The sequence below is a fragment of the Nycticebus coucang genome, chromosome 10 (assembly GCF_027406575.1).
Source record: "Nycticebus coucang isolate mNycCou1 chromosome 10, mNycCou1.pri, whole genome shotgun sequence".
In the NCBI taxonomy this organism is placed as follows: Eukaryota; Metazoa; Chordata; class Mammalia; order Primates; family Lorisidae; genus Nycticebus; species Nycticebus coucang.
This window is the reverse complement of record NC_069789.1, coordinates 48,728,091-48,752,476: the sequence shown is the minus strand read 5'-3', so window position 1 is coordinate 48,752,476 and position 24,386 is coordinate 48,728,091. Positions and strand designations below refer to the sequence as shown.

The window sequence follows — 24,386 nt, the reverse complement described above, 5'->3', positions numbered from 1 at the left end:
ATTCTAGTAGATTTTTTCCCATTTTTCTGAAGCTCAGTCATATTACTTTAAATGTTGGCATCCTGAGAGTTTTAATATATATGAGATAAAACCATACTACATTCATCAACGGATGCATACTTTCAATTTCATGTACTGAAATACTGAAGTTTATGTTCCGAAGTCTTTTCCCAGAAATTATAATTCTTTCAGTTCACCAGCAGGTGGCAGTGTACCATTAATAGATTTTTGCTGTCCTCTCCCAGGTTGTCCTTCATGAGCTTTTGAAAAAAAGCTATAGTCTGAAGAGGTGCTTTGTTGTAATTATTTGCATAAAAGAATTGTACTTTCAAGCTTTGTGAGTTGCAAAAGTGTTTTAGTATTATGGCATGCTTTGCACAATGTGGAAAGTCTCTTCATTGCTTGAGCATATTAGATTTAGCAACAAGGTAATACAAAACCAGTAATGGCCTTAGTAGAAAAGTAATGCTAATGTTTTAATTTAGATCTAAGCCTTGAGTGTTATGGAAGTCAGTTAAGTCTATGTGCTCCTGCCTCTCCTGATAACAAGGGGAATCAGAGCAAAAATTTGTAGATTGCTATTTGTCTCAAAACTATATAGCAGTGCTACTGATAAAAACTATAGATAGGCTTTCCTCTCTTTTCAAAGGGTGGAACAATGATGATATGTTAATATTTCCATGTTAAAAACCCACAAATCAGTGGTACATGGGGACATAGAGCACTTAGCCACATTTGGGTCTACCCTTAGAAACAACTAAGAGTTGAAAGAATTCCCTTGCCATGTTTCCCCTACTGTGTGCCCCCTACCCTCCCACTTCCCAAGTCTGTCCTTAATATTATTGTCCAAGTAACTCTAAAACATGTTAAGCAGCTGATGTTTGGTTAGAAAGTAAAGTTGTCACAAGATTATGATGAGAACAACTGACTCCTGTTTAAACAGCATGCAGCCTCTACCCCTACCTCCAGAATGGAGCTCAGGGTGGAGCTCCCTCTCCACCCTCTTGGGAATCCTTATCACATATTTGTCCTAAAAACATTATCCACCTGCCCTGTACTTTATAATACCAGCAGTGTATCTTTTTATCTTGTGGATGTTGTGCCTTTGTATTTTGAGAAAAATTTCCAGTAACAGATTCGATTTACATGGACAGAAACTTGAGCAAATGCCAGGCTAGCAGGGGGGCCATTATTCTGCTCTATAAATAAGTTTAAAAAAGAAAAAACACACACACAGAAACCTGTGAATCAACATGTTTTGGTCTAATTGAGGGGAAAAGCAAGACAGATAAATTTTGAAATGCAAATGATCACCTTCTGTTATTTAAGTATAGCTTCTGCCAACTTTATGATCTTAGATTTTTAAAAGTCATTGGCATTTCAACAATGTATATTCCCAAGGATGTCCAATATTCACAAGTTTCTACAACAAAACTAAAAACTTTTTTAAAAAGTTGCTACTTTTTTATATTAAAGAAAACAATTCCAACAACAAAAAGACAAAAACCATGGAGCTCTCTCTGTCTACATCTGTGAAAAAGCCAGCACATAAATGGCTGCAGCTGCAGACCCATCAAGAGGGTCTTGAGAATACGAATTCACTGATCAAACCCAGCCCTGTTTTCAAAGTAGATGTCATTCCTTTTAGGTTCACTTTGTATTCTTAGATTATCTAGGATGATTCTTTAGAAAGGTTTTATTTTAAATAAACATCATTCATGGTAAATGGGTTCCTTTCATACCACAGAAACACAGAATGGAGCTCAGGAAGAAAAAAATGCAAAGAAATAGTCCACAAAGTAGGAATAGATTATATAGCATGACAATATAAATACAGTATTGTCTAGTTTCCACATTAGGAGACTTTTAGATACTTTATTAGGAGACTTTTAGACAGGTTTGTCTATTTTATGTCATGAAAGATTACAAAATAAAAACTGGGGTAAATTATTTTCTGATGGTTACTCTGATTTTATTTCTATTTTTATGTTTGACTATACACGAAAGTCATTAGCCAAAGGATTTTATGTGCTTTATCATTTGAGCTATTACCATAATGTAGAGGAAAATTTTGTTACAGCATTTTAGTATAAAGGAAAAAAAAAATCAAGAAAGTTATTTATTTTTTTCCTTTTCCTACCACTGTTGTTTTTCTTGACTCTCATCATTAAAAAGAAGCTAGCAATAAAAACTATACTACAAAGTTTATAAAATTTTAAAAACTGTGTTTGAAAGTTTAATAGGCAATCTAAGACAAGTGAGTAAAATTATTTATATGTCATTTATTATGCTACTGTAGCCACTTAAATTTCCCATTTTAGTTTTAAACAAGTTGATATGGTATATTATCAGTGTGTATCCTTTACTTTATTTTCCATCCTGTTAGGAGCCTTTAATTTTAAATGCTTGAAATTTACATCGATATTTCTCATTGACTACTTTGCAGACTTGAGAATTTACACGTGAAAATGTGTGTAAATTGAAGGAATCCATAGTGCTTTACACTGCAGTCCAATCTCCACGCTCCCAGATGTCAAATGACAGCTTTGCTTCCTCTTTTAGGCGATTTCACACTTGGAAACAGCTCACAGCTGACGACGAAAAGTGAAACATAGAAAAATCATGCTGAAAAGTATCTGCAAAATCCAGTTTTAGAGCATGACATTTATTTACTACTATCCTTTGCTCATCTAACCTGCCTTTATCAAATAATCCATAAATATATTTTTTGGCAGGGGAGTTTCTTCTACCTTCTCCATAAACATGCTTTCTGTTCAATTTTTTTCTTTTTAGGCATGGTACTTGCTCTGTATGATAGTTGTGTATTTGATAATTAAAACTAAGACTTAGGCCATGGTGGTTTATAATGAAATGTTTTGAGATCCTCAGAAGTTTAAGATTTAGACTATTTAGATGGAAGAAAATGATCAAACGTGGATCTTTGTCCTATATCAGGACTTATTATTTGACCTCAGGCAGTTTATTTAAGACTTGGTAGGCCTCAGTTTAATAGTAGTAAAATAGACTTATTGAGTGTAAGTAAAATCACAGATGACAAATCATCTGATACCGTTCTGATAAAGAATTTAGCAAAAATTCAAGCTAATCTTAAAGGAAGTTTTTCCTCTGAAGATAAATACTGATTTCTCATCTAACATTAGTAGGGATAAAAGAACGATTTCATTTGGAGGACTTTCTAGGTATGTATTTTTACTCTTTTTTTTAGAGTTTGTATGTAAAGTGTATAATGTAGAAATGAGGGATTTATGGAAAGTATTTTCATTTAGAGGAATGAAATTAAGAGATAACTTTTGAGTGTGGTAAAAGTTGAATGTCAAGATTCTCAACAAATAAAATTGTTTAAACAAGAAAAAAGTTATTTAGATATGAGAATTTATGGATCTCGGTTAATTTCAGCAAGCATAAGGAATCTAATTTTAGGAATATAAATTTGATAGAGTAATCAAATAAATATAGATGTGTGTGTGTATATATATATATATATTTTTTTTTTTTTTTTTTGAGACAGAGCCTCAAGCTGTTGCCCTAGGTAGAGTGCTGTGGCATCACAGCTCACAGCAACCTCCAACTCCTGGGCTCAAGAGATTCTCCTGCCTCCGCCTCCCAAGTAGCCACAATAGCTGGCTTTTTTTTTTTTTTTTTTTTTTGGTTGCAGCTGTCATTGTTGTTTGGCGGGCCTGGGCTGGATTCGAACCCGCCAGCTCCTGTGTATATGGCTGGCGCCTTAGCTGCTTGAGCCTCAGGTGCCGAGCCAGATGTATATTTTTAATAATCATGATGTAATTAGGAAAAATGGCAATAGCCCTGGTGTAGTCTTTTTTTTTTTTTTTTTCTGTAAAGGAAAAAGAAGAAAAAAGGCAAAAGGGAATTGTAGAAATAATTTAAAAAGAGTAAAGAACTTGTGGTTAATATTTAAATACTATGTTTCAAACAGTAACTCTTTGTTTGATTTACCCTTAAGCAAAACTTCAGTAATAGCTCTCTTAGACACAGTAGATGATTTAACGTTTTCCTTGAATGATTAGCAAATAATGTTTAATCCTTTGCCTATAGTTCTTATTGTCATAAAACCCAAATCTTCTTCAGGAAGAAGCAGTGGATTTTCCAGTTTGCCATAGAATAGTGAACATTTTACATTGAGGAAAATTCCCTGATATACTTCACCTCTATATACTAATGAAGCTTGTGACAAAAGTATATAAGCAAAAAAATTTCCGGTCTACACAAGTCTCACCTTTTCTAGAACAGGTTTTTTTGGTGCTAAGAAGATTGAAGTGTTTCCATAGGAGGATTTGAGGTCTGGAACTATGAGGTCTGAAACTATGGGGTATATCCTGGAACCCTCTCAAATATCCTAACTGTGGGCCAGTCAACCTCATGTACGACGTCAGGTCACATCATATTAAAACAGACCCATCCTGAAATCATGCTTCTCATATTAGGCCAGAATGAGATTTGTCTCTAGTGGTAAGAATGCGACCAAGTAGTAGCAAAGAGTTCAATCCTTGTTATTTGGCATCTTAATGAATGATACATTAGCACCTACCAAGAAAAGTTCTTCAGCTATCGGAACTCGAGAGCTTATAAAGATGAATGATTTGATGATGTTCTGATGCAGAAGAGGTAACATACAATATCTCTATACATTGTATAACACCTCCTTATATCTGGGGAGGGGTCTACTTCAAGCTTTAAATTATAAAAGGAAGTTAATTTTAACCTTTTATATCCTCCATACTTTTTTCTTGATGATCTTGGGCAAATTTCTTTTTCAGAAGAGGAACATGAGAATAGAGGCTTATAGTTTTAAGTAATAGCTACAGTGTAATACTTTCTATTTTTTGTATTTAAATTGATTTTTGGTAACTATTCTGTTATTGTCCTCACTGCTGCTTTATTATAAAGAAGAAAATGAACTTTCTTTTGCCTCTGATATTCTACAAAGAAGATGTAATGCTGAGTCTTAAACATTATGTATCAGAGCAACTGGCTAGCCACTTTGAGCAAATCATCAGTTTCTGTACCCTGTAAACCTTGTCAGTCTGAATCTCCACGAAGTAACCAGGACTTACTCTATCTAAGCAAATCGTCACAAATACGTGCTTCAAATAAACATACAAAAGTGCTAAGATTTTGAAAAATTAATGATGATAAGGCAAGTAGGATTCCTGAAGCTTCGTTAATAGCTGTGCGTGTAGCTCGCTGTTTGCCTAACATGGTAACAGAGCGGCAGAGAGAAAACGGTGCCTGTCGTTCTCGCAATTTTCGGTTAGCCTTTTTCTCATCAATCAACTTTAATGGCTTTGGTTGGGTAACACTGTGACACCCGATGGCTATTCAGGATGGAGTTGTTGTGATATGATCAATGGAAAATGGAGTATGCTGTTGGTTTTTATCCTACTGAAAACTCAGAGTGAGAGTGAGCAAGATTGTATAGCGCTTAGAATTACAGGCCAGCAGAAGTCATACAGTCATTACCTGTTTCTTATTTTATCTCACAAGAAAACGGTGTAGTAATGATACCTATACACTCCCTTGAAAGAGTAATTCTTAGCTCTGGAGTGCTGAATCAAGTGAAATCAAGGAGTTTTGACCCAAGTTGTGCAGATAATTGCAGGAAAGCTCAGAACATGGTTGCCTGGTCACCACGACAACAACAAGTTTAGAGCTGGGTAGTGGGGGGAAAGCAGAATGAGGTGTTTTGCCAAGCCTGGCCTGAACTAGCTGAGTGTGGTCTGTACTCATGTCCAGTTCACCACAATACAGCAGGCCCAGGGGTTCAGGTAATTGAATTACTTGAAAACCAACTGAATTAATAATGAGGGGGAGGCAGAGAGCGAGGCTAAGACAGATGAGCCAAGAAGGTGGATTGTGTGTGAGGTGGAAGGGCACCACATCCCCCCCAGCACCTCACAGCCCAGGGAAGTGCAGAGCCCCTCTGCTGCAGGCTTCTCTCTGGAAAGTGCTGGTTTCTGCCACTGGTCATCTTTGGGTAATGTGCTCGCTAATTAGAGTACTGCGGGAACTTTCAAACAGTTCATACACCTTGCTTGACTAATATGGCATGTGCCTAAGCAATTGAGTACAATGTTGAAGGACCTTATGGAATATAGAATGGATAATTAGGCAGCCAGTATTTTCTGAAATAGTATAAAATAAGAAAAAAGGAGCAAAATGCCCATTTAAAAGGATGGGCTAGGAAATGAAAATTCAGGTTTGTTAGTCTGTAACCTAAGAATTAAGATCTTCTACCTTAATGATGTTGTGAGATCGTAGACAAATAAGGTTCTTCTCTCCGACTTGTTTCAAATACAGGGTCCTTATGAACAGTTGTGTGCCTTTAGACATTTAAACTTGGATCATTTAGTTTCCAGCTATTAAAGAAGCATTTCAAACCTGGAATTAAAATGAAATTTTATTCTCATAGTTGATGTAGCTTTTAGTTTTCTTTCAATTGTAATATTTTGTTTTGTTGTTTGAAACTTTAAAACATTTCTGGGTAGTGTAGTTGTCCCATAATGCATTTAAATGGGTTTGTTTTTGATAAAAGTTAAAAAATATTTCTAACTAATGATTTCATCAGACCACCAGCCAGGTACTATAACCAGTTTACAAATTTGTAACACATTTTATGTAATTAAGTACTTAGATTCTTTAAATTGGACAGGGGAATGGGAAACCTGGATTTCCCCATCCTCTCTTTTCTGCCCCCAAGGTTTTCTAGCTTTCTTGTCTAAGTGTATCACATGTTAGGGAGCAAACAGTGGTTCCCAGGGGCAGACACTGTGCTGTCTGCATAGGGAGCATGAGAAGGTGGCTACTCCACCACCTGTAGATCTGTATGCGCAATGGAATTTTAAAAATACTAATGTGATAAGGACTTTGTAGGTGCTTTGAATGGACAATGCTACAAAATACAAGATTGATATATTTATCCAACAAACATTTGTTAAGTACCTCCCGTGTCCCAGGCACTGTGTCTAGGAGCCAGAAATAAAAGACATAATTGGTATAATATTGACAGATACTCTTAAAGATTTACATAAAAAAGATTTACACAAACAGAAGACATATACAATTGGTTAACTAGGATGTTAATAGACCTTTATAGGTGAATAGTTGTATTTATAGAATGGTAATTTCCTGAGCTAACAAAAGACATGCTTTGGCTGGCCCTCTTTCCACAGTTTAGTTCCATATATTATAGGATACAAAAAAAAAAAAAAAAAAGCTTTCTTCTGTGTTTCTTTCTTTTTTGCTCTTTAGTCATCAGCTGTAGTGGAAGACTAATGCTCAGCCCCTGCATAGAAAATCTTTATACACAGCAAGAGTTGGTGAGAGAAATTGACTAGGATTTTGTAATTCTAGTCCCTTTCAATTAGCAACAGATGCTGCAGGGAAAGATTGTCTGTGTAGGAACACAGTACTGATGTTCCTCTGTCCTAAACGACACGGAATGCTCATTGCAAGAGAAAGATGTTCTTTTCCTTGGTCCAAATGTGTCACTAATAACAGAAAAGATTTTCTTTTCTTTTCTTTTTTTTTTACCTTTCTCCACTCCTGTCTAGATCCATTAATGAAGTCTAGCTTTCTTAGAAGAAAATTAAAAAATTCTTGACCAATTATAATGGCATTTAAAATCTTACTGAACACTTAAAGAATTTATAGCAAATTTAGAAATTCCAGCTTTCTTATGATACTATGAAAGTGTACGTGGTACTTAATTTTTTATGTAAAGTTTGTAAGAATTTGCCTTTGTTCTTAAATTGTCCTAGTCACCAAAGATCTTTCTTTGATTCTAAAAGTTACTATACAGTAGAACCTCCGTATTTGATCACTTACCTACACATGATCACTTACCTACATTGATCACCTCCTTAAGTTGACCTAGTTTTCTTAGACCAGACTTGTACCACATTTACTCAGTGGAAGTTGCTTATGTTCATCACCTTCATGTGGTGATCAGTTTGTTACAGTCGGCTTACAGAGATTCTATTGTATTTTTATTACTTTACAGCTCCCCACCCTGCCCCTATATGCATACACAGAAATTAACAATTTTTTAAATTATTTTGGAAAAGAAATCTTTAAACGTGGTGTCATTATAAAACTATATGTATTTCTTTCTTCTGCTCCTAGTATACTTACTACTGATTATCATTTTAATGTCTTGGATAGGTCTGTAGCTTTAAAATTGGGGCATCATTCTGATACTTGGATAAAATGTCCTTTTATTATTATTTTTTCTTTTTTTTTTTTTGAGACAGAGTCTCACTAAGTCACCCTTGGTGACTGTGGTGTCACAGCTCACAGCAACCTCAACTCTTGGATTTAAGTGATTCTTTTGCCTCAGCCTCCCAATAGCTGGGACTACAGGTGCCCGCCATAGCGCCCGGCTACTTTTTGTTGTTGTTGGTGTTGTCATCAGTGTAGTTTAGCAGGCCCGGGATGGGTTTGAACCCACACCAGCTCTGGTGCATGTGGCTGGCGCCCTAACCACCGAGCTATGGGCACCAAGCCATCCTTTATTATTTATGTGACAAATTCTTTAAGCATCTAAATGTTTGTTTAATTTGAATATTACATAAATACTTTATTTGCAACCAATTGCTGCTCTTTCATGGAATTTTATATGACCTTTTAATAACAGTTTCAAAGTGAAATGAAATAAGGCTTCTAAGATTCTATTCATCAAAAAAGTACAGTCAACCTTTTAGGGGCAAGACAATTGTAAGAGGGATGTTACCTAACAAATGCAGTCAGTGTAACCTGGTTTCTTGTATCCTCAGTGAATCCCCAACAATAAAAATAAATAAATAAAAGTATAGTCTATAGTCAAGAAAATTTAAGAGTAACATTTAGATAATTGTTCTCAATTAAAATAGAATTTCTCTCTATATGAAATTCTCTTCAAGGAAATTCTGAACTTACTATATTTTCTGCTGTAATTTGGATGGAAGATAGGAAGAACAGAACATATTGCCAGAGGGAGGTTATAAAATTGTTGCTGGAGAATTTTGGAATAGAGATAGGTAACTATATTGTTAGTGTTGGTAGAAATAAGGAGAAGGATGAGATTATCTGTTTGAGTCATTCTTAGTGGAAAAACCAGAGAACAGAATCAAATGGCCTTATCAGTCTGAAGGTGTGTCTTAACAAATCCATCTAAATGTGAAATATTAAATCCCCTATTTATTGAGCATTTCAATAGTCATGTCTTTTAAAGAAAATTTTTTTTTTTTTATTGTTGGGGATTCATTGAGGGTACAATAAGCCAGGTTACACTGATTGCAATTGTTAGGCAAAGTCCCTCTGAAAAATTTTTAATTCTAAATTTGGGATGCTATGGGCACGACAGTTGCTTAAAATTCATGATGGTTCTTTGTCAAACTTTATAGAAAGGTTGATTTTCATTTAAAGCTTGAGTTTAATTTGCATTTTGTAGTTTTCTCAATTTTCGGCACAATGTCCAGCTTAATTTTAGTTCTGTCTTTGGTTTTTATTTTTGAGTCACATCTCTAATAAATTCATGTGGTTTTAACTGCAGTCAGTGTAACCTGGTTTCTTAAACAGGCAGGGCCTGTACCCGCAGATAAGTACATGTCATGATTTCAGTTTCAAACTTCCTAAAAGTCTGAAAAAGGATTGCCTTCATTCCCTTATGGATATGGACCATCTTATGGTTGCCTGAGTCCAAACTTTGTGCTTTTTTTGCTCCTTTAATTTTTAGCATCTGAGCTTATTATAGTTACAGTTTTTGAATCAGGTTAAATATATTTTTTGGCTATAAGAGGGAGACTTAGAAGACAGATGATTATAAGTACTATAAAACTCTTATTATTCTGTATTTTAGCAAGCTCTCTGGCAATATGGGCTACCAAGGCAGCATTATTTTTCTGAAAAGTAACCTGGCTTATTGAAGAGTGTTCTGTGAGGTGTTAAACATGAGTAAAACAAAGGTAGGCAAAGCACATTTTATGCTGTGATATCTTTATTTTATTTAAATATGCTTATTCATGTGTGAAATGTGATAGTTTGAATCATTTTCATGAATCAGTGAGAGTTTATGTTGTGGTTAGAATATCAGAAGTGTTAGTACTAAAAGTTCTAAATTTACTAAACTAGTTGCACATATTTGATGTCCTTAATTTTTGGACGAGTGGAAATCCAAGGGAATCTTTGTCTCCCTTACATTAAAAGATGATAATGATTAAATTTTGTGACCCTGATTCATTTCACTTGCCACCAGGTGATTAGTCTGTTAGGGAAGGAGAGGACGGGCTGTGTGTAAAAAGGGGGAAAGGAGGAAGACTGAGGAGTGCTGGCTCCTCTTAGCATAATCTGCTCTTTGGGCATCTTAGGTTAATGACGGGAGAAGAAGTTTTGAGAAAGGCTCATGAGTGCTTTTGAAAACACTTTCAGGATGATAAAATTACAGATTGTAAGAGGTTGGAGGAATGTTAGAGATCTGGCTGTTTTCATTTTCAGAGAAGCTTAGAGACAGACCCAGCCAGGCTCAAACAACAGCATGACTAGAGCCCTGGCAATACATCTGTGACTCAAAGACAAAAATCCAGGATTCTTTGACATTAAAACTCTCTGAGTTTTTGTGGGAATAACCTAAGAAATTGTTTTCTGAGGGAATAGTTTATTTTTCCCCTGATCACTTCGCTTAATTCCTTTAGTACCACCATACTTTGGAAAAAAAGGAGACTATTTTGCCCAGGCTAGAGATTATAGAGTGGAGCGGCAGGGGAAGGGGCCTGCACAGAAAGGGTTTGACAGGGAAAATATTTTGAAAATCATCAAAACAGTGGTAGAATTTATCCTTTAAAATGTTTCTCTGCTTTTTTCCCAATTCAAATTCAAGATAAGAATTGAAAGGGATTTCCTAACTGCAGTATGTTACACTTCTAAAAGCCAAACAGTTTTATTTGGTATTTCTTTTCGTTCTCTACTTTTGACTTCAGGCACATAACCTGGTATTTATAGTAACGTAGCTTTATATATAAATCAGTGTTCTTGGCTTACGCGTGAAATCTTTATGTAGCTTTTGCATGTAAAGCAGTTTTAGAGCAATGGCGTTGACAGCCACACAACCTCAGGCTTTCTCTCTGACAGTACAATTTCAATGTACATCTTAAAACTTTTTTTTTTTTTTCGTAGAGACAGAGTCTCACTTTATGGCCCTTGGTAGAGTGCCGTGGCCTCACACAGCTCACAGCAACCTCCATCTCCTGGGCTTAAGCGATTCTCCTGCCTCAGCCTCCCGAGCAGCTGGGACTACAGGCGTCCGCCACAACGCCTGGCTATTTTTTGGTTGCAGTTTGGCCAGGGCCGGGTTTGAACCCATCACCCTCGGTATATGGGGCCGGCGCCTTACCGACTAAGCCACAGGCGCCGCCCTACATCTTAAAACTTTTAATCTAGATGCATTGGTCCTCAAGGATGTCAAAAGGACAACCAAAGTACTTCTGATAATTAAAAGAAAATGATTATTTCCTGTTTTAAAAGCCATGAAGAGAAATTCTGCAAGTGTTTGTCTTAACCTGTTCTAATTTTTTTTTTTTTTGATACAGAGCCTCAAGCTGTCGCCCTAGGTAGAATGCCGTGGCATCACAGCTCACAGCAACCTCTAACTCCTGGGCTCAAGCTATTCTCTTGCCTCAGCCTCCCAAGTAGCTGGGACAACAGGCGCCCGCCACAACGCCCGGCTATTTTATGGTTGCAGCCATCGTTGTTGTTTGGCAGGCCTGGGCTGGATTCGAACCTGCCAGCTCAGGTGTATGTGGCTGGTGCCTTAGCCGCTTGAGCTACAGGCACCGAACCACCTGTTCTAATATTTAAGCTCCCTCCCTGTTAGAAACTCCTTCTTCATATCTTACCTAAACACAAAAAACTCTTTGTTGTAGCTTAGAGTCATCTATGAAAGTGAAGGACAGTTGGTCAAGATGCCAGTTTTACATTAATTAATGAATCCCGGCTTAATGTGAAGTCAAGGGTTTCAAGCTCCATTGTTAGGTGAATCAATTTAAAACTCGTCCATGCAGGTGTCTGGTTAGCTCAGCTGGGTAGAGCATGGTGCTAATAAAACTTGCTCAGTGTCTTTTTTTCTCAGCTCTCCATAAAAAATAAATGTGCCTATTTACAGTTGGTCTCCTTCCTAGCCCAAACAAATTAAAGATAATAAGTCAGCCCTGTTGCCTTCATGCTCTCAGAAGCATTTTTTCTTAGATGGGACACCAGTTTCTTTTCTCTTTTCCTTTTTTTTCTTAGAGGCTGGGTGTCACTTTGTCACCCAGGCTGGAGTGTAGTGGTGAGATCATAGATTACTGTAACTTTGCACTCGTGAGCCCAAGCAGTCTTCCTGCTTCAGCTTCCTGAGCGGCTAGGAGTACAGGCACATGCCCCTCTGTCCAGTTAATTTTTATATTTTTTGTGGAGATAAGTTCTCGCCATGTTGCCCAAGCTGGTCTTGAACTTGGGCTCAAGTAATCTTCCTGCTTTAGACTTCCAAATTGCTGGGATTACAGGTGGGAAGCATTGCACCCCGCCTTGACAAGCAGTTTCTTCAGGCTTGAGTGCGGTTAGAATGTTGAACTAATCACATTCAAGAGGAGGGAAGAAAGAGAAAATCTGAGGAGAGGTAAAAAGGCAGGCTGTTGGTAGAAGAAGGAAGACGGGAAGAGCAAGGGAAGATGAAAATGAGAGTGAAGGGGGCAGACTATAGTTGACACTGCTGGAGTATCTCCAAGTTACCTCAGTGGCCACTCAGCGAGTTCACCCTGGACCTACTAACAAGACCACTGGGGAAAGGGAAATAAATGACTTTCTGGCCTCTTTGGGTCTCTTCCTGCTGTCTGTGTTGGCTCACATTCTGCCTGGGGCTCAACAGACACTGTGGCAATTCACCCATGAAGCAGTCAGTGTGTTGCCCTTTTCACCTGTTAAGGACCTTGGCAAAAAATGACAAGGGATTTCAGAGCGGTGTAAAACCAGTGAACCTAGTTCTTAGACTCCTTAGTTGAGTAAGTTCACAGAAACCAAATAAAGGAAGACACTTTGTCTATCTTATGAAGTGCCTGTCAGAGTTTTCAGCCCACCATAGTTGGACTATAGAGATGGTGTGAAATAGGTGCCTAAGGGGATTAGTGAAATAGGAAGAGGCTTCTCTGAAGTCTTGTTTATTTTGCACATCTATGTAAATTTTATGTGGTGGTCTGTAAGTGGTCTGTGTTTCTTTTAATAGTAATGTTAAAACAATACCCCACTTCCTCCCACACATGCTGAAATCTTCCAGGCTCAGGAAGATGCGCCGCTGTACTTACCTGGTGGCTTCAAGAACACCCCCTGCCCCCCAACACACACACACACAAGGTAATGGTCACCTGAGGGGGACATTCCTAGTAATAATGAGACAAGCATACCATGTAGCTTCTGATGATCTAGGGTACCTTGGTGATGGCACTTTGGACCTTTTGCTGAATTTTAAAGGTGGCCTCCATCTCAGCAGCACTGCTCAGTTTCCACAGGGAATCTTACTAATTGAGACTTGAGGTGTCACATCTAGAGCTTTTCAGGGCATACTTGTTAGACCCCATAAAACCATCACATTAATTTTCAAATTTCTCTGAACTGACTGGGTTAGATGTCCCTTTTCTCCATAATCACGCAAATAAAATATTTTGTCTATCCCAAAGGCACCTTACTCAAGTAAGTTGTTCATAGGTTGCTTGGGAATTTCAAATGACTCATGTGAAGTGTTACACACAGTTTCTTACATGTGGTAAGCAGTGAATAAATATTAGCTGCTATTTTATTTTTGCAGCTGTCATTGCAATGTGTGCCTACTTTGAGCAAAGTAACATTCAGACGTGAAAAATGAAGCTTGTTGTTAGCACGTTCAAAATAGGTGGCTGATTAGTAACTTGGGATCTTAAGTTGCGAACAGATAAAAGGTAAAATCTTTATGAAACAAAAAAGATGTACTACTTGCTGTATGATCAAAGAAAATGGAGTAACTGAAATCTTGAGCAAAATGATAGTTAAAATAATAAAACCATTAACTAGGCCAGTGGGAAAACTGATCATAGCTTCATGTTATATAGCAGTGTGGTCAAAGCACAGAGTTCTGTAGAGGAATAATGCCTATGTCATGCTGCTTATTGTAAGTAGGTTGAATAAATCAGATATGTTGAGACCTTTTTATGGAGGCTTAATTATACACATGTGTTCACATGCCTAATTAAGTAGGATATTTGAATGTTACTTAGTGGTCAGTGAGAAGCCATTTAAGAATTTTGAACAGGGACATGTATAATCCATTGCCTACTTTAGACTATAAGGAAACGTCCGAAAGGTCATATAGTAGAACTTGTTAAGTTGGCCACCCAAGGGACTGTAGCAAACTGGTAAACATAAAGAGGTGGTCAATATAAGAAACTAGATGTGTTACATGTCTGGTCTATAATTAAGTAACATAAGGAGGTAGTCAATGTAGGGAGGGGGTCAACTATGGAGGTTCTGTTGTATTTGATAAGAGAACTATGGTAATTTTCTTTTCTCTTTTCTGAAGTTTCTAAGAGCACTCTTTTGAAGATGATAGTGGCTCCCTCTGGGGAGGTAAGGGCAGTGTATTTGAATCAGGTAGAGGTGGCATATATACTTGAAAGAGAGCCCTTAGAGAGTTGTCCTTCATGAGAGTCACTCTTCAAGGGAATCCTTGAGTATGGAAATCATAGAATTTAGAGCTCAGTTTAACCTAGAGACCTTCAGCTCTAACCTTTGTGTTGTAGATGAGATGAAGTAAATTACTTAAGACTCAATCTAAGACTCCTGATTCCTAGTCCATTGTTTTTTCTAAAATGCAGTACGTTAAAATACTGTACGAGAAAACTGTAGGTGAACAGAACGGAGGATTAGTCCACATAGCTTTGTTTTCATTGCTCCAAAGTAGCTTTTCCAACAAGCCTTTAACGTTTTCACTTTATCTTGCCTTACTTTTTAGAACTTAGATATTCATGTAGGTTAGTAAGTATAAAAAAGGCAAATCACTAAAATATCTTCTTGTATTTTCTCATCAGTGTTTTTTCGAAATACATACTTTTAAAATTAGAATTCTGTTGTTTGATGGCTTTTTAAAAAAATGTAATGGGTACAAACATTTACTTACATACTTAAATCTTGTATGAAGACATTTAAAATGGCTATGTAGTAGTAATCACCATATAGATATGCTACAGCATATATAATTAAACCTCTGTTGTTTGGCAGGTTAGGTAGGTCTCAACCTTGCAAGTAAGCAACTTTTTTATAAATTCAGGGGGTTCTAGGAAGATTAGGAGACTTTCAGTCATTTGCACAATAGTTTGAATTAGCTACTCTTATTTCTTTTTACCATCTAGCTAAGAGCAGCTAATTGGAGAATGCAAGGTGTGATCTGGCATGAAGCCCTAGGGAAGGGCTGGTTGTGCAGGGGTGGAGGTCTGCATAAAACACTTTGAAACCCAGATGAAGGAATATATAAGAGATTACTGAAATGGAGTAATTTAAGTATTTTGAAAGGAATGGGCCTTCTTTCTTTTTCTGGTCAACACAACCCTGGCTTCAAACCTCCAGTTATTTTGTGAGTTTGGCGGTTTTCCCACACAGTAGATTTACTAAGCATTGGTTAAAAGGCTAGGCACCTGAGTACCACTTTTATCTATTTACTATTACTTTCCTGGATCCATCCTAACTACTGAAAACTTTTGAACATTATTGTTATGAGTCGTGGGCTACCTATAGTTAAATAGGAAGGTGTTTTTTTTTTTTTTGTTTTCAGTCAAAAGGAAATGAAAGGGCACATATTGGTAAGTCTTCGTGACTAATTAGATGCCATTAGGAGAGGACAAGATGACATCATTCCTGCCTTAAGAGCTAAAAGCCTCAAAAAATGGTGAAATGAGGCATTGTTGCTGGTGTGTGCGAGAACCTGAAAGATGATCCCTTAAAAGTCACATTACATTTCTGGAACTTGTGCTGGAAAGAGATAAGGGATAGCACATATAAAATTGTGATTTGTAGATAGTCTAACAGTCCTTAGCCAATAGTTTTATTTGTGCCTAAAAACAATAGATCTGTCTGCACGGCTAAATAACAAAAGTGGAGGGATTTGCATTTCACTTGCACCTTCTTTAGTTGAAAACAATGGAAAGGGAAGATGAAGACCTATGAGTTAAATCTTTGTTCTGCTACTACATGACATTGGGCAGGACATTTCACCTCTCTGGATAAATGGTATTGGTTTAGATAATTTTTAAAGTTCTTTCTGAACTTAAAGAGTCTGGTTGTAAAACAAAAGATGAGGTAGAATTGGCTATACTTCGTCTCAAATTCAAAAAAATTAAGCAAAATGCTGATCTAGTAAGTTCATGTAACTTTTAAGTAAAGCATCTTGAAGGTGTCTCTCTATCAATTAAAGAACAAATGCCTCAGCTTAATATATGACTGCGTCAAAAAAAAAAAATGCAACCACAGTAGGTGACCACAGGGATAAGTAACTTTCAGGAATTTTGAAAGCCCAGTAGTATTTCATATGTGCTCTCTCAGCATTAAAAAGGTCACCTTGTTAATACATGTTAATTTTGAAAGTTTAATTGACCTTTGGAATTTTAATATCAACCTTTTTTGGTGTATTTAGAGGTTGGAGCAATCACGGAAGAAACTGAAGCCTGTGATTGGTGGAGTTTGGGTGCTGTCCTCTTTGAACTTCTCACTGGCAAGGTAAGCAGTGCCCTATGCATTTAATAAATTTACACAGATGCTGCCTTGATTTCCAATTGAGAATGTTAGCCTTTGCCTTTAGTTTTTAGGTCAGGGACTAAGTAAGAAAAGCTTTAATACCAAAAGATAACCAGAGATTTGTAGGTTTATCAAGAGTCTAGATTTTTTTAAACACTGACTATAACAGTATTACATAGTGAGCTATAAGGCCTTTTTTCTCTTCATTTTCTATGATTCAGCTTTAACTGAGTCCAATCTGTGAGATGTGTGTCTGAGACTGGTATGGAATTTTCATTTAAGAAAATGAATATATATGTTTCAATATTATCTTTTTCTCAATACTATTAATTTTTCTTATGTGTTCTGGCTTAAGGACAGCAATTCTACTCGCAGATCAATAACTTTTGAGTATGATGTTTGAGGTTAATAGATTTTAATAAAGTATTGTGCAGATTGCTTTCTGGGAAGAAAGTAGAGGAATTGAACAGTTATACTTTTCTAAGTAGTTGTCTACCTTAAATATACAAATAATACCCATCTAAGATTGTTGTGAAGTTTAAAAATCACGTTTATATACATTTAAACTTATAAAGTGCTGTACATAGTTAAGTATCTACTAATAAATTTTAAACTTTGAGAGTTTTTAGGAACGTAAAAACATTTTAGAGGAATCAAGTCCCTTTTTCATTTTTGTGTATAATGTAGGTTTTCTGTTTTAAGTCATTTATTTTGTAATTAAGGAGAAAAGGACAGCAGCAGAAGCTCACGATGTGATGGTGATAACTGTCTTCATTTTAGTTAGACGTTCCATAGGCTCATAGCCCTCATTCTTAGCTGCTTAGGTGGTGCCATGTTGATACTGTACCTCCAATTAAGATGGTTGTTGAGCTCTCTGTACTTGCTGTCTATAAAACCCGTGATAGGACAAAATATGATGTTATATTTGGGGTAAGAAGTGTACCTGATTGATTGTTTCAGACTCTGGTTGAGTGCCATCCAGCAGGAATAAATACTCACACTACTTTGAACATGCCAGAATGTGTCTCTGAAGAGGCTCGCTCACTCATTCAACAGGTAATTTAATTGACCTATTGGCCAAGTGTATCAACCATGCAGATTAGCAGAGTCTACAGTTCCAAACCTTAAGGAAATTAATTTGAGACAAGAAAAACACATTTAAACTAATTCAAAGACACATTCAGAATTAGTAATTAGTATTGTATATTTTTAGGCTTTTACTATTATCAAAGTATTTGGTGGGGTCAGAGAAGATAGATAAAACTTGTTGGTATTAAATTTTTTTTTTAAGAGTCAAGGCTTAACATTTAGTCAATTTCATGTATCTATTTGTGTAAGTGTGATATTTGAGTACGGCTTTTTGCTTGTCTGGGGCTGCTCTGTTTTTGCTATTGTATTTTGTAACTGTATAAATAGCTATTTTCAATCTTTATTATTTACAAATAGCAATGGGCTACTGAGGTTGTTTAGGAGAGAAGTATTCTTAGAAAATCCTGTCACTCTTACATCACTCTTACAACTTCATCCCTTGGTAGAACTTGGATGGTGTTGTCAAATTGCTTAAAGAAAAAAAATCATTGATAATTAAAGTTCAGCATGCAGAGGCAGGCTTGGAACTCTAGTGACCTTCTTAAATTGATTCCCCATATTTAAAATACCCCCCTAGTTGGGAATTTTTGCTGAGTAGACTGAGGGTTGTATGTATTTTCTTATTTATAGGCCCATAGCAAATGAGCAAGTATTGTCGGGCCTGGGATTCTTACACTTTTATGAAAAACGTAAGAGAAAAGATTATTGAAAAAGATCAAGAACTGAAATTGTTTAATGAAACATGATTTTTTTTTTAAATTAGTGAAAAGAAATAAAAAGAAAGGGGAGGGCAGAATATATGTTAAGAAGAGAATTAGCGGGGTGCGGTGGCTCACGCCTGTAATCCCAGCACTATGGGAGGCTGAGGCAGGAGGAGTGCATGAGCTCAGGAGTTGGAGACTTGTCTGAGCGAGAATGAGACCCCGACTCATGAAAAAAATTGAAAAACCCAGCCAGGCGCAGCGGCAAGCCCCTGTAATCCCAGTGGTTTCGGAGGCTGAAGCAGCAGGATGCCCACAGCCCGAGTCTGAGGTTGCAGTGAGCTGTGATGCCACTGCACTCTGGGACTGTCTCAACAACAACAACAACAAAAGTACAAGGAGAAAAAAGAAAAAGGAAAAAAGAATTACCTAGTATTCTCTTGAAGAGTGATTTTTGGTTCCATTCAACAAATATTACATATAAGATGCAGTGCAATAGGCTACAAAAGTAAGATTACAAATAACTATACCACAAGATAGAATTTAATAATGGCTGTTGAAGAGCTTTAAAAAAAAACACCTGGCAAGTCAGCAGAAGAAAGGTTTATGGTCAGTGTAGTGGTAGTCTTAGGAAAGTTATTGTGAAGTGGATATTATTTTTGCTGGGCCTTAGACAGAATTTCACCCTGGCAAGGTTGGATATGGGGTGATAGCCCACGTAAAATGATGAGTTTGAACAAAGGCAAGGAAGGACTATGAAAGACCTACTTCAGGAAATCAAGAGTACAATTTTCTGGAATAGAAGGATGAATATGGGGACAAGTAATAGCAGTAGGTGAGTGTAGAAAGGTAAGTTGGGGTTCTCGTATGGGGTTCTGTCATAAGCATCAGAGTACAGTGATAGTATTTAATTTGTTAAAAATTTGAGATTTGGGGTTTTTGTGCAGAAGAAGGGAAGGCACAGAGTTGTGTTTCAGGAAGATTAATTTCCCCAGAGTATGTAAAATATAAAGAAACATAATCAGGTTGGAAATGCTGAGATGAGACTACCCAGAGCACTTTGGATTAAGGATTAAGACGTAAGGAAGAGATATATAAAACCTTTCATTCTAACGGGGGAAAAAATAATAGCAATTCACTTGATTTCATCTTAGTTGCTGTGGCACAAGATAAATTCCAAAGTATTTTTTGGCAAATAATTTAAGGAAGACTAGCAGCTGCTCTTTTTGCCTCTCTTCCTTGAAGAAGTAGTCATTATTATGTGATGTTGAAATTCCCCTTAATAATTTATCAAGTTCTGCTCCTCTCTTTATTAGAAATTAGGTTGTAAAGGAGTCAGGGTGTAGCCTATGTTAAGTCCCCAAATGCAGACATGTATAGCTTATAAGTAAACCAGCGTTCTGTCATTGCCCTGCCTAAGGAAACTACCACTCATGTTGAGGAAACATCATCAGGAAAGGGAAAAGGGGTCTTTTGGCATGATTAGCAATTTGTCATTTTGACTTTCCTCTTCCACTACCTCATAGGTCATAGCGGTCACTTGAAAAAAAAAATCACAAAATGATTTATATGAAAATAATTATTCTGCTTGGAGGAAATATTCTCCTCTTTGGTCTTTTGCTCCTTGCCTTTATTCTGATTTCTTAATCCCCTGTTTAGTCATCTGTTTGAGTCAAGTGAATGGTGTTAAAGTAAACATAGTTGCTTTTTCAATGCAATTTAAAAAAATCCTCAGCACATGCATGTTTATGCTAGAGAGTGCATTTAGTTAATTATGGCAGTTGCTTTGTCAATTGAAAGATACTATGTGAGGAAAAGACCTTCAAAATAAATTCCTGTGTCCTCATTGCTCAGCTCTGTTGCCTGTGCTTCAGGAGAAAGGAGGTTGGCAGTGGCTGTCTTGGATTCATTATCTTGAATGTGCCACTGCCTGACACATTTTCTTAAGGCTAAGCTGTACCTTTGTGCAGTCTCTCTTGAGGCCTGTTAAAACATTGAAAATGGCAGAATAAGCAAGAGAGTCATGAGTAAAACAATTATACTTTTGCCTGAAGACTTATACTTGCAAATGGGGGTGGGGGGAGTCCAGGAGCTAATTAAATTGTCTTTAGTAAATGTCAGAATATGAACCTTTGGAATTTCACATGTGAAGTCATGTTTTAGAAAGAATGAGAGTGGGAAAGCCAATAGTTCCCAACAAAGAAGAAATAACTTGTTTATGTTTTCTGATATACGTATATTAAAAATATAATGCTTTAGTTATAGTTGATTCTTACCAATATTTTATATGTTCAGTTTATATTAAGGTGGAATTTTATAAAGGCTAATGTCTTCTGCATTTTAGTTAGTAGACATGAATTCTCTGTGAAATGGGTTTACACATTTAGAATATTCCTATGATGCTTTATTATTTATTTAAATTTATTTTTTGAGACAGAGTTTCACAGAGTGCCATGGCATCACAGAAGCCTCAAACTCCTGGGCTCAAGTGATCCTCCTGCCTCAGCCTCCCTAGTAGCTAGGTGTACAAGCACCTGCCATAACACCCAGCTAATTTTTCTATTTTTAATAGAGACATGGTTTCACTCTTAATCAGGCTTGTTTCCACCTCCTGAGCTCAAGGGAGCCTCCTGCCTTAGCCTCTCAGAATGCTAGGGTTACAGGCAGGAGCCACCACACTGAGCCATGTTTATTTATGTGTTAATAACAACTTTTCTCCTAAAGCAGTAGAGTAACTTATAAAAATTCTTTGAGCAGTTAGCTTTAATGAACAGTAGTTTAGTCATTTTGAGAGCTAGGCATAATAATTTCACATGACTGATAGATAGTGTTTTGAGTTATCACATATATGCTTCGCTCGCTCCCCTTAGGGATTTTATAATGTTTAAGTGGAGTAATAGATTCCTGGTTATTCGCATATCACACAGTGATGAAGCTGTGTAGTGTTGTGGTTAAAGTAAGGATTTTGGAGTCAAGAGTACTTGAATTCAAATCCTGTCTTTGCTACTTAATTGCCTGTATGGTCTTACGTTACTTAATTTCCCTGAGCCTCTATTTTCTCATCTGTAAGATAGAGATAATAATATTAGCTATTTGTACCATTATTACGAATTAAATGAATTAACCTATGTTGAGCACTTAGAATAATATCTGGCATATAGTAAGTGTCATGTAAATCTTTTTTCTTATTATTGATAGGACAGTGTTGAGAGTTCATAATATAGAGTGATTTATAATTCAGTAAAGAATGTCTTTGAATTACAGGGCTAATGTAAGAATGAGGCAACTACTGATGATACAGGTGAAAAGGTCAAAAAAATAGTAGATTGACACATCATAGGAAATCAATGATATTTATATAAATAAATGAGTGAATCATGAATAAAAAGAGAGGAAGAGAAGAAATAGAAGTTTCAGTTAAATCTGAGTATTGGAATTTCCTATATATAGAACCCTTAATACTGTAAAGAAATCTTTAAAATATTTCAGTTTTGGTTATGTTCTGTAAAAGAAATTATTTGCTGTAGGAGTAGCCTCAAATTTCAATGGTGGCGGCTGCAAGAAAAAGTTGGCAAAGTGTCTCATTTAAGAAATTATAAAGCTGGATAGCATTGGTAAAAACAGTTATTTCAGTGCTCTGAAAATTGGCCAAAAGAAACAACCTGAAAAGTGTTTATGCTTAAAAAACAGCTGAACTTTAGGAAAGAACAATGGGACTCTGACTTTCTTTACCAGGTCTGCTCCCATTCTCACCTTCATGCTCCATTAGGAGCAAAGGTTCTTCCAGGTGGGGCAGGCCTTGAGGACCAGTCCTGAGTTTGTATAAGCATGTGTATACATAGGCGTAGGGAAAGGGCCCAGGAGAAAGTGGCCTAAACTTTAAATATGTTCTATCCATTGGCAGAGGACAGAAGTTTGAATGGCTGAGGTATTTGAACACAACTCTGTTCAGTCATTGGTTGACCACTAAGCTATGCAGACACAGTGGTGATGCTTAGAAAGACAACCTTAAAAAAAAAAAAAGCAGAGGTATTAGCTGCTACACATTATAATACAGAGGGCAGTGGCTTAGCAGATTTACAGATCTAGCTGAAGTAAGTTACCAAAGAATAAAGAAACCAACAACAATGATAATCTTCATGGGGGAAGAATCAGACCTCAGAGTTGCTAAAATACATTATCTAAAATATCCTGTTTTCAGTGAAATGTAATGTAAAGCATACCCCTAAAACAACAAAGTATGACATAATCCGGGGGGGGGGGGGAATCAATACAAACTGTCTCTGTGTATACCCAAATTTTGGATTTAACAAACACTTTAAAGCAGCTATTATAAATATTTTCAAAGAATTAAAACTAATTTAAAGAATTAACAGGAAGTATAATAATAATGACCAACAAATGTGTACGATATGTGTACGTATATATCTCACTCTATATGTATGTATGAATAAGTGTACATGTATAACTATATGTATGTCTGTATAAGTGTGTACATGTACATGTATATCTCTATATGTATGTATAAGTGTGTATGTGTATATCTATATATTTATGTATGTATAAGTGTGTATGTGTACGTGTATATCTCTATATATGTATGCATGTATAAGTGTGTATGTGTACATGTATATCTCTACATATGTATGCATGTATAAGTGTATGTGTATGCATATATCTCTATATATGTATGCACGTATAAGTGTGTATGTGTACGCATATATCTCTATATGTATGCATGTATAAGTGTGTATGTGTACATGTATATCTCTATATATGTATGCATGTATAAGTGTGTATGTGTACGCATATATCTATATATGTATGCATGTATAAGTGTGTATGTGTACGCATATATCTCTATATGTACGCATGTATAAGTGTGTATGTGTACATGTATATCTCTATATATGTATGCATGTATAAGTGTGTATGTGTATGCATATATCTCTATATATGTATGCATGTATAAGTGTGTATGTGTACGCATATATCTCTCTCTATATGTATGTATGTGTATGTGTATATCTCTATATATTTATGTATGTATAAGTGTGTATGTGTACGTGTATCTCTCACTCTATATATGTATGTATGTATAAGTGTATGTGTATATCTCTATATATTTATGTATGTATAAGTGTGTATGTGTACGTGTATCTCTCGTTCTCTCTCTCTATATATGTGTATGTCTACTGTATATAATGGGAGTCCCAGAGGAAGAGAAAAGGGAATGGGGAAACAAAAGTATTTGAACAAATTTGGCTGAAAACTCCCCAAATTTGGTGAAAAACGCTAATTTATGCCTCTAAGAAGCTTAAAGTAGGAAACTACAAAGAAGTCCACACTTAGTCAAATTATTGAAAGATAAAAATAAAGAGGAACATTTTGAAAGCAGTACATGAAGAACAATTCCTCTTATAGAAGGAAGCATTCGCGTCTGACTGAAAAATAATGGACCACAGAAGACAGTAGAGTGACATATTCAAAGTGCTGAAAGGAGGTAATGGTCAACCAAGAATTCAGTGAATTCATCCTTCAAAAATCAAGGTGGAATAAGACTCAGAATTGATTGCTAGAAGGCCTACCTTACAAGAAATACTTCAGGAATTCCTTCAGGCCGAAAGGAAGTGATGCCAGTTGAGTCCAAGGAGGAAATAAATGAAGAACCCTGGAAATGGTAGACATGAGTTATTTTTCCTCACTTATCAACTCTAAAAAACAGACAAAACATTGTATGTAGCAATAATCGTAAGTCCATGCTGTGGGTTTATAACATACATAGATGCGATA

General features: G+C 36.3%; 1 protein-coding gene across 7 annotated transcripts in view; it reads left to right on the top strand.

Moving 5' to 3' along the window:
* The window catches only part of RPS6KC1 (ribosomal protein S6 kinase C1), a 207,923-nt gene that overhangs the window by 178,106 nt on the left and 5,431 nt on the right, over positions 1-24,386 (top strand). For 6 of the 7 annotated variants that reach the window (XM_053605714.1, XM_053605715.1, XM_053605717.1 and 3 more), the window contains 2 exons: positions 16,703-16,785; positions 17,764-17,859. In XM_053605714.1, the coding sequence (XP_053461689.1) occupies positions 16,703-16,785; positions 17,764-17,859 (179 nt within the window). Of the gene's footprint in view, positions 1-9,874; positions 9,981-13,321; positions 13,399-16,702; positions 16,786-17,763; positions 17,860-24,386 lie in introns of those variants that run through there. The other variant, XR_008383087.1, reaches the window with a different exon arrangement.